The sequence below is a fragment of the Coregonus lavaretus genome, assembly GCF_964263955.1.
Source record: "Coregonus lavaretus genome assembly, chromosome: 4".
In the NCBI taxonomy this organism is placed as follows: Eukaryota; Metazoa; Chordata; class Actinopteri; order Salmoniformes; family Salmonidae; genus Coregonus; species Coregonus lavaretus.
In genome coordinates, this window is record NC_139991.1 from 61,314,243 (window position 1) to 61,325,261 (window position 11,019).

The following is an 11,019-nucleotide window of genomic DNA, read 5'->3' on the forward strand; positions in this document are numbered from 1 at the left end:
TAGTAGCCCTGTTAAATGTACATGCCTACCTCAATCACTCCAGTAGCCCCCCTTGGCATTTTTCCTATTTTGTTGCCTTACAACCTGGAATTAAAATTGATTTTTGGGGGGGTTGTATCATTTAATTTACACAACATGCCTAACAGTTTGAAGATGCAACATATTTTTTGGGGTGAAACAAACAAGAAAAAATACAAAAAATACAGAACTTGAGCATGTGTAACTATTCACCCATCCCAAAGTCAATACTTTGTAGAGCCACCTTTTGCAGCAATTACAGCTGCAAGTCTCTTGGGGTATGTCTCTATAACATTTTACATTTTAGTCATTTAGCAGACGCTCTTATCCAGAGCGACTTACAGGAGCAATTAGGGTTAAGTGCCTTGCTCAAGGGCACATTAACGTCATTTAGCGGACGCTCTTAGCCAGAGCGACTCACAAATTGGTGCGTTCACCCTATAGCCAGTGGGATAACCACTTTACAATTGGGGGGGGGTGGAAGGATTCCTTTATCCTATCCCAGGTATTCCTTAAAGAGGTGGGGTTTCAAATGTCTCCGGAAGGTGGTGAGTGACTCCGCTGTCCTGGCGTCGTGAGGGAGCTTGTTCCACCATTGGGGTGCCAGAGCAGCGAACAGTTTTGACTGGGCTGAGCGGGTACTATGCTTCCGCAGAGGAAGGGGAGCCAGCAGGCCAGAGGTGGATGAGCGCAATACTCTCGTTTGGGTGTAGGGACTGATCAGAGCCTGAAGGTACAGAGGTGCCGTTCCCCTCACTGCTCCATAGGCAAGCACCATGGTCTTGTAGCGGATGCGAGCTTCAACTGGAAGCCAGTGGAGTGTGCGGAGGAGGGGGGTGACGTGAGAGAACTTGGGAAGGTTGAACACCAGACGGGCTGCGGCATTCTGGATGAGTTGTAGGGGTTTAATGGCACAGGCAGGGAGGCCAGCCAACAGCGAGTTGCAGTAGTCCAGACGGGAGATGACAAGCGCCTGGACCAGGACCTGTGCCGCTTCCTGTGTAAGGCAGGGTCGTACTCTCCGAATGTTGTAGAGCATGAACCTGCAGGAGCGGGTCACCGCCTTGATGTTGGCGGAGAACGACAGGGTGTTGTCCAGGGTCACGCCTAGGCTCTTCGCACTCTGGGAGGAGGACACAGCGGAGTTGTCAACCGTGATGGCGAGATCATGGAACGGGCAGTCCTTCCCCGGGAGGAAGAGCAGCTCCGTCTTGCCAGGGTTCAGCTTGAGGTGGTGATCCGTCATCCATACTGATATGTCTGCCAGACATGCAGAGATGCGATTCGCCACCTGGTTATCAGAAGGGGGAAAGGAGAAGATTAGTTGTGTATCGTCAGCGTAGCAATGATAGGAGAGACCATGTGAGGATATGACAGAGCCAAGTGACTTGGTGTATAGGGAGAAAAGGAGAGGGCCTAGAACTGAGCCTTGGGGGACACCAGTGGTGAGAGCACGTGGTGCGGAGACAGCTTCTCGCCACGCCACTTGGTAGGAGCGACCGGTCAGGTAGGACGCAATCCAGGAGTGAGCCGCGCCGGAGATGCCCAGCTCGGAGAGGGTGGAGAGGAGGATCTGATGGTTCACAGTATCAAAGGCAGCAGACAGGTCTAGAAGGACAAGAGCAGAGGAGAGAGAGTTAGCTTTAGCAGTGCGGAGAGTTTCCGTGACACAGAGAAGAGCAGTCTCAGTTGAATGACCAGTCCTGAAACCTGATTGGTTTGGATCAAGAAGGTCATTCTGAGAGAGATAGCAAGAGAGTTGGCTAAAGACGGCACGCTCAATAGTTTTGGAAAGAAAAGAAAAGGGATACTGGTCTGTAGTTGTTGACATCAGTGGGGTCGAGTGTTGGTTTTTTGAGAAGGGGAGCAACTCTCGCTCTCTTGAAGACGGAAGGGACATGGCCAGCGGTCAAGGATGAGTTGATCAGCGAGGTGAGGTAGGGGAGAAGGTCACCGGAGATGGTCTGGAGAAGGGAGGAGGGGATGGGGTCAAGCGGGCAGGTTGTTGGGCGGCCTGCAGTCACAAGTCGCAGGATTTTATCTGGAGAGAGAGGGGAGAAAGAAGTCAAAGCATAGGGTAGGGCAGTGTGAGCAGGACCAGCAGTGTCATTAGACTTAACAAACGAGGATCGGATGTCGTCAACCTTCTTTTCAAAGTGGTTGACGAAGTCATCCACAGAGAGAGGGGGGGGGGGGGGGGGGGGGGGGGGAGGATTCAGGAGGGAGGAAAATGTGGCAAAGAGCTTCCTAGGGTTAGAGACAGATGCTTGGAATTTAGAGTGGTAGAAGGTGGCTTTAGCAGCAGAAACAGATGAAGAAAATGTAGAGAGGAGGGAGTGAAAAGATGCCAGGTCGGCAGGGAGTTTAGTTTTCTTCCATTTCCGCTCCGCTGCGCGGAGCTCTGTTCTGTGAGCTCGCAATGAGTCATCAAGCCACGGAGCTGGAGGGGAGGACCGAGCCGGCCGGGAGGATAGGGGACACAGAGAGTCAAAGGATGCAGAAAGGGAGGAGAGGAGGGTTGAGGAGGCAGAATCAGGAGATTGGAGGGAGAAGGATTGAGCAGAGGGAAGAGATGATAGGATGGAAGAGGAGAGAGTAGTGGGAGAGAGAGAGCGAAGGTTGCGGCGGCGCATTACCATCTGTGTAGGGGCAGAGTGAGTAGTGTGGGAGGAGAGCGAGAGAGAAAAGGAAACAAAGTAGTGGTCGGAGACATGGAGGGGAGTTGCAGTGAGATTAGTAGAGGAGCAGCATCTAGTGAAGATGAGGTCAAGCGTATTGCCTGCCTTGTGAGTAGGGGGGGACGGTGAGAGGGTGAGGTCAAAAGAGGAGAGGAGTGGAAAGAAGGAGGCAGAGAGAAATGAGTCAAATGTGGACATAGGGAGGTTGAAATCCCCCAAAACTGTGAGGGGTGAGCCATCCTCAGGGAAGGAACTTATCAAGGCGTCAAGCTCATTGATGAACTCTCCAAGGGAACCTGGAGGGCGATAGATGACAAGGATATTAAGCTTAAATGGGCTAGTGACTGTGACAGCATGGAATTCAAATGAGGAGATAGACAGATGGGTTAGGGGAAAAATTGAGAATGTCCACTTGGGAGAAATGAGGATTCCTGTACCACCACCCCTCTGACCAGATGCTCTCGGGGTATGCGAGAACACATGGTCAGACGAGGAGAGAGCAGTAGGAGTAGCAGTGTTTTCAGTGGTGATCCATGTTTCCGTCAGCGCCAGGAAGTCGAGGGACTGGAGGTTGGCATAGGCTGGGATGAAGTCAGCTTTGTTGGCAGCAGAACGGCAGTTCCAGAGGCTGCCTGCGACCTGGAACTCCACGTGGGTGGTGCGTGCAGGGACCACCAGGTTAGAGAGGCAGCAGCCACGCGGTGTGGTGCGTTTGTGTAGCCTGTGCAGAGAGGAGAGAACAGGGATAGGCAGAGGCATAGTTGACAGGCTGTAGAAAATGGCTACAAAAATGCAGAGGAGATCGGAATGAAATGAGCTAAGCATCTGGGAGCGGAGAGAGCAGGGCCTCCCTCACCAAAAACTTCTACCTCAGAAACTAAAATTGTTTCACTGAACCACCCGAACAAAAACTCTCCCAACTTCCACCTTTAGAAATCAGAATTGTTGTGAACCACAGCGGTTCAATGTTTAAAGGAATAGACTCAACCCACTTTATTCAACTATGACACCATAGCTAACTAGCAAGCTAGCATCCAATAACAATAACACACCGTATAGCACCAACCCTTGGTCACAACAAACCACCAATAGTGTGATAACACACTAAACAGATCATTCGTGTCTGTGTCAAGTTCCTTTCATGACGCAGCAATGATTAGACGTTGGCTAGCTAGGACAAGTATATTGTATTTAGCTACTACCGTACAGTTAGCTGGTCGTGTTGGGTAGCTAGCAATGGCCACTGTGTTGACTTTGTTTGAAGAACGGCTAGCCAGCTAGCTTCGTGCTACACCCGGCACACAATGGCTATTGTGTTGACTCTGACTCTGTTCGAAAAAACGGCTAGGTAGCTCGCTTCGTGCTACAGCCGGCGCTGCCAAGACACAGAACGGCTAGCTAGCTAGCTTCGTGCTACACCCGGCACACAATGGCTATTGTGTTGACTCTGACTCTGTTCGAAAAAACGGCTAGGTAGCTCGCTTCGTGCTACAGCCGGCACTGCCAAGACACAGTAACTACCCACAACAACCCACGATGCCTAGCTATGACGCCGTAGCTAACTTGCAGGCTAGCATCCATTAACACACAATTTAGCATCAATACTTGGTTACAACAAACTGCCAAGAGTGTGTTAGCACACTAAACAGATAATTCAAGTCCGTGTCTAGTTCCTTTCATAACGCATAACGCAGCAAAAATTAAACGATGGCTAGGACTACATTAACATTGGAAACAGCTCTCCAGCGTTGCTAATCGATACCAGTAGCTACCCGCTAGCTAGCTAGCCTCGTGCTTCGATACTAACCTACAATTACCTACGGAAACCTACAATAACAACACTACTAACCTATAATAAATACAATACCTAACTACAGCTAACTACCTACCTACGATCTAATACATGGTTAAGCTTTACTCAACACCATATGAGAAGCTTACCTCCTGCTTACCTCCAGCTAGAGAAAAACGCGACCTCTCCCGACGCATCTGCTTGCTCTCATGACCCATTTGCGACCAAGCTTTAACTTCCGTCTATAAGCTTGGCACATCTAGCCACTTGGATTTTTGCCCATTCTTCAAGGCAAAACTGCTCTAGCTCCTTCAAGTTGGATGGGTTCTGCTGGTGTACAGCAATCTTTAAGTCATACCACAGATTCTCAATTGGATTGAGGTCTGGGTTTTGACTAGGCCATTCCAAGACATTTAAATGTTTCCCCTTAAACCACTCAAGTGTTGTTTAGCAGTATGCTTAGGGTCATTGTCCTGCTGGAAGGTAAACCTCCATCCCAGTCTCAAATCTCTGGAAGACTGAAACAGATTTCCCTCAAGAATTTCCCTGTATTTAGTGCCATCCATCATTCCTTCAATTCTGACCAGTTTCCCCAGTCCCTGCTGATGAAAAACATCCCCACAGCATGATGCTGCCACCACGCTTCACTTTGAGGATGGTGTTCTCGGGGTGATGAAAGGTGTTGGGTTTGCGCCAGACATAGGGTTTTCCTTGATGGCCAAAAAGCTCAATTTTAGTCTCATTTGACCAGAGTACCTTCTTCCATATGTTTGGGGAGTCTCCCACATGCCTTCTGGCGAACACCAAACGTGTTTACTTAAAAAGCAATTGCTTTTTTCTGGACACTCTTCCGTAAAGCCCAGGGCTGTGGAGTGTACGTCTTCAAGTGGTCCTATGGACAGATAGTCCAATCTCCGCAGTGGAGCTTTGCAGCTCCTTCAGGTTTATCTTTGGTGTCTTTGTTGCCTCTCTGATTAATGACCTCCTTGCCTGGTCTGTGAGTTTTGGTGGGCGGCCCTCTCTTGGCAGGTTTGTTGTGTTGCTGTATTCTTTCCATTTTATAATAATGGATTTAATGGTGCTCCGTGGGATGTTCAAAGTTTCTGATCTTTTTTTGAAACCCAACCCTGATCTGTATTTTCCACTACTTTGTCCCTGACCTGTTTGGAGAGCTCCTTGGTCTTCATGGTGCCGCTTGCTTGGTGGTGCCCCTTGCTTAGTGATGTTGCAGACTCTAGGGCCTTTCAGAACAGGTGTATATATACTGAGATCATGTGACACTTAGATTGCACACAATTATGTGACTTCTGAAGGTAATTGGTTGCACTAGATCTTATTTAGGGGCTTCATAGCAAAGGGGGTGAATACATATGCACGCACCACTTTTCCGTTATTTATTTTTTGAAACAAGTTATTTTTTTCATTTCACTTCACCAATTTTGACTATTTTGTGTATGTCCATTACATGAAATCCAAATAAAATCCATTTAAATTACAGGTTGTAATGCAACAAAATAGGAAAAATGCCAAGGGGGATGAATACTTTTGCAAGGCACTGTACATGCCTACCTCAATAAATCCAGTAGCCCTGCACATTGTATTGATGCTACTGGCACTGACCTTGTTTTCTTCTCGTATTTCACTTGTGTTCTTCTTCTTCTTATCGATATTACTACCTTTACTGTGCATTGTTGGGAAAGAACTTGCAAGTTAAGCATTTCACTGTACTGTTTTACACCTGCTGTATCCTGTGCATGTGACAATAAAACTCACTCACTAACTCCTGTTTGTGTTCAGCCGTACATTGTGGAGATCTGTGACAGCCTGCGAGGGATGATCTTCCGGAAGTTCATAGAGAGGTGAGACGGGGGAGAGGGAGGAGGAAGGTAGAATAAATATGTTGCATACTGGCCAGAATAATTAATTTTTTCATTGTCTCCAGATTTAGAAGAAAATAGCTTTATTATCCATTCATCCATTTGTGTCGAAACGGAAATGAGTTTCTCCACAGTCAGTAGGGCGGGGACTCCTCTACCTCTCCAACCTCTACGCCAACTGCTTTCCTTCTTTCTATGTCTCTCTCTACCTCTCCAACCTCTAGGCTAACTGCTTTCCTTCTTTCTGTCTCTCTCTACCTCTCCAACCTCTAGGCCAACTGCTTTCCTTATTTCTATGTCTCGCTCTACCTCTCCAACCTCTAGGCCAACTGCTTTCCTTCTTTCTATGTCTCTCTCTACCTCTCCAACCTCTAGGCCAACTGCTTTCCTTCTTTCTGTCTCTCTCTACCTCTCCAACCTCTAGGCCAACTGCTTTCCTTCTTTCTATGTCTCTCTCTACCTCTCCAACCTCTAGGCCAACTGCTTTCCTTCTTTCTATGTCTCTCTCTACCTCTCCAACCTCTAGGCCAACTGCTTTCCTTCTTTCTATGTCTCGCTCTACCTCTCCAACCTCTAGGCCAACTGCTTTCCTTCTTTCTGTCTCTCTCTACCTCTCCAACCTCTAGGCCAACTGCTTTCCTTCTTTCTGTCTCTCTCTACCTCTCCAACCTCTAGGCCAACTGCTTTCCTTCTTTCTATGTCTCTCTCTACCTCTCCAACCTCTAGGCCAACTGCTTTCCTTCTTTCTGTCTCTCTCTACCTCTCCAACCTCTAGGCCAACTGCTTTCCTTCTTTCTGTCTCTCTCTACCTCTCCAACCTCTAGGCCAACTGCTTTCCTTCTTTCTGTCTCTCTCTACCTCTCCAACCTCTAGGCTAACTGCTTTCCTTCTTTCTATGTCTCGCTCTACCTCTCCAACCTCTAGGCCAACTGCTTTCCTTCTTTCTATGTCTCTCTCTACCTCTCCAACCTCTAGGCTAACTGCTTTCCTTCTTTCTATGTCTCGCTCTACCTCTCCAACCTCTAGGCCAACTGCTTTCCTTCTTTCTATGTCTCTCTCTACCTCTCCAACCTCTAGGCCAACTGCTTTCCTTCTTTCTATGTCTCTCTCTACCTCTCCAACCTCTAGGCCAACTGCTTTCCTTCTTTCTGTCTCTCTCTACCTCTCCAACCTCTAGGCCAACTGCTTTCCTTCTTTCTGTCTCTCTCTACCTCTCCAACCTCTAGGCCAACTGCTTTCCTTCTTTCTGTCTCTCTCTACCTCTCCAACCTCTAGGCCAACTGCTTTCCTTCTTTCTGTCTCTCTCTACCTCTCCAACCTCTAGGCCAACTGCTTTCCTTCTTTCTGTCTCTCTCTACCTCTCCAACCTCTAGGCTAACTGCTTTCCTTCTTTCTGTCTCTCTCTACCTCTCCAACCTCTAGGCCAACTGCTTTCCTTCTTTCTATGTCTCTCTCTACCTCTCCAACCTCTAGGCCAACTGCTTTCCTTCTTTCTATGTCTCGCTCTACCTCTCCAACCTCTAGGCCAACTGCTTTCCTTCTTTCTATGTCTCGCTCTACCTCTCCTCATTGTTCTTTTTTTCTCTCTCTTTCATCAGTGACAAGTTCACTCGTTTCTGCCAGTGGAAGAATGTGGAGCTGAACATCCATGTGAGTAGCGTTGTATTTTGTGTGCGTGGTATTGTAACTTACTGTATGGATCGTATTGATGTTTTGCCTGTGGAAGGCCTTTCTATGACCTCTTCTTATTGCCTACTGTCTGAAGTGTAACGTCATATCAGCTTCTTTCTCTTTCTCTCCATTTCGCTCTCTTTCTACATCTCCCTCTCTCTCACTTTTTTATCTCTCTCTCTCTCCTCTCTCCAGTTGACGATGAATGACTTCAGTGTCCATCGTATCATTGGTCGGGGGGGTTTCGGGGAGGTGTACGGCTGCAGGAAGGCTGACACTGGCAAGATGTGAGTATGCAGGAGCATAAACGAGTACCGAGAAAGAGGGATGGTTAAAGTGGAGAAAGTAAACATAAGAGCCAACCGGAACAATGGGCTCTCAGCAGTAGAGCACCAGTAAGGTCAAATACATGTTAATGATTGTGTGTGTATCAGGTATGCCATGAAGTGTTTGGATAAGAAGAGGATCAAGATGAAGCAGGGAGAGACTCTGGCTCTGAACGAGAGAATAATGCTGTCACTTGTCAGCACAGGGGTGAGTATAACACACACCTTTCTGTCCAGACTCTGTCTATACATATGTATATTCACATACACAGTGCAAAGGAGTATCATTTTCAGATTGACCTATGTCTGACATTATCTAAGCACATTTAAAACATCTATTCCCTCTTTCTTTCCCTCAACCCCTCCCGCTTTCTCTCTAGGACTGTCCGTTCATAGTGTGTATGACGTATGCCTTCCACACACCAGACAAACTCTGCTTCATTCTGGATCTGATGAACGGTAAGACTCCTGACCCCTGAAAGGTGAAAGGTCTCAACTAGTTTGACCTGCAGGTGAGACTCCAGTCACCAGGAGGAGTCTCATTGTAGAGGTCTGTCCCACTGAGGAGCATGTTGAAGTACACTGTCACACAGAATGGGACAGGGCATCACTGGTGGCTCTCTGCTCCCTCTGGGCTGACGCGCCACTCAGACAGTCTCTGGTGTGGGTGTGGGGGTTAAGAAGGCTGCAGCTCCAGACAATCTCTAATGGATTCAGTCTGCGGGTGGTAACACACTGACCATGGATCACATTTAGACAGCAGTTAACACACACACACTGACCATGGATCACATTTAGACAGCAGTTAACACACACACACTGACCATGGATCACATTTAGACAGCAGTTAACACACACACACTGACCATGGATCACATTTAGACAGCAGTTAACACGCACACACTGACCATGGATCACATTTAGACAGCAGTTAACACACACACACTGACCATGAATCACTTTTAGACAACACTTAAGACACACACACTGACCATGAATCACTTTTAGACAGCAGTTAACACACACACACTGACCATGGATCACATTTAGACAGCAGTTAACACACACACACTGACCATGGATCACATTTAGACAGCAGTTAACACACACACACTGACCATGAATCACTTTTAGACAACACTTAAGACACACACACTGACCATGAATCACTTTTAGACAGCAGTTAACACACACACACTGACCATGGATCACTTTTAGACAGCAGTTAACACACACACACTGACCATGGATCACTTTTAGACAGCAGTTAACACACACACACTGACCATGGATCACTTTTAGACAGCAGTTAACACACACACACTGACCATGGATCACTTTTAGACAGCAGTTAACACACACACACTGACCATGGATCACTTTTAGACAGCAGTTAACACACACACACTGACCATGGATCACTTTTAGACAGCAGTTAACACACACACACTGACCATGAATCAGGGTCCCCGGTAGCTCAGTTGGTAGAGCATGGCGCTTGCAACGCCAGGGTTGTGGGTTCGTTTCCCACGGGGGGCCAGTATGAAAATGTATGCACTCACTAACTGTAAGTCGCTCTGGATAAGAGCGTCTGCTAAATGACTAAAATGTTAAAATGTAAAATGGATCACATTTAGACAGCAGTTAACATAATGACTGAGCTATCGATTAGACTATAGCTCTGAACATTCACTATGATATCACTGTGTGCTGCCTTATTCTGTGTGTGTGTGTCTTGGGGGGGGAATCTAGATCATACTGATAAATTGGGTCATACTTCTTATTAGGTCATGCTGACTCACCCCTGTGTGTGGGAAGGGACGGTTACACTCAGCACGATATGTTCAGTGACTGGTATTAACTGTGTGTTTGTTTGTGTGTGTGTGTATGTAGTAGGGGGCCTGTGTTACCACCTGTCTCAACACACTGTGTTCAGTGACTGTTTTTCCCCCTCTGTGTGTGTGTGTGTGTGTGTGTAGTAGGGGGCCTGTGTTACTACCTGTCTCAACACACTGTGTTCAGTGACTGTTTTTTCCCCCTCTGTGTGTGTGTGTGTAGGAGGGGACCTGCACTACCACCTGTCTCAGCACACTGTGTTCAGTGACTGTTTTTCCCCCTCTGTGTGTGTGTGTGTGTGTAGTAGGGGGCCTGTGTTACCACCTGTCTCAGCACACTTTGTTCAGTGACTGTTTTTTCCCCCTCTGTGTGTGTGTGTGTAGGAGGGGACCTGCACTACCACCTGTCTCAGCACACTTTGTTCAGTGACTGTTTTTTCCCTCTGTGTGTGTGTGTGTAGGAGGGGACCTGCACTACCACCTGTCTCAGCATGGTGTGTTCAGTGAGAAGGAGATGCGTTTCTATGCAGCAGAGATCATCCTGGGACTAGAACACATGCACAACCGCTTCGTAGTCTACAGAGACCTCAAGGTAGGGCACTCCATACCTCCTTTTAATCACCTCCCCCCTCTTTCTGTTTTTTCTGTCTACATAGACCTCAGACTGGTGTATACCTCCTTTATTTTTATTGATCCTTCCCTCACATTCTCATCTCATCTCTCTCTCTCTCTCTCTCTCTCTCTGTCTCTCTTCTCTCTCTCTCTCTCTCTCTCTCTCTCTCTCTCTCTCCTCTCTCTCTCTCTCTCTCTCTCTCTCTCTCT

General features: G+C 47.6%; 1 protein-coding gene across 1 annotated transcript in view; it reads left to right on the forward strand.

The window, feature by feature from the left end:
• grk3 (G protein-coupled receptor kinase 3) overlaps positions 1–11,019 on the forward strand; it is a 69,898-nt gene that overhangs the window by 46,781 nt on the left and 12,098 nt on the right. Inside the window, exons 6-11 of the mRNA XM_084158976.1 lie at positions 6,286–6,347; positions 7,964–8,015; positions 8,232–8,323; positions 8,471–8,570; positions 8,743–8,821; positions 10,659–10,789. Coding sequence (XP_084015102.1) covers positions 6,286–6,347; positions 7,964–8,015; positions 8,232–8,323; positions 8,471–8,570; positions 8,743–8,821; positions 10,659–10,789 — 516 coding nt within the window. The remainder of the gene's footprint in view (positions 1–6,285; positions 6,348–7,963; positions 8,016–8,231; positions 8,324–8,470; positions 8,571–8,742; positions 8,822–10,658; positions 10,790–11,019) is intronic.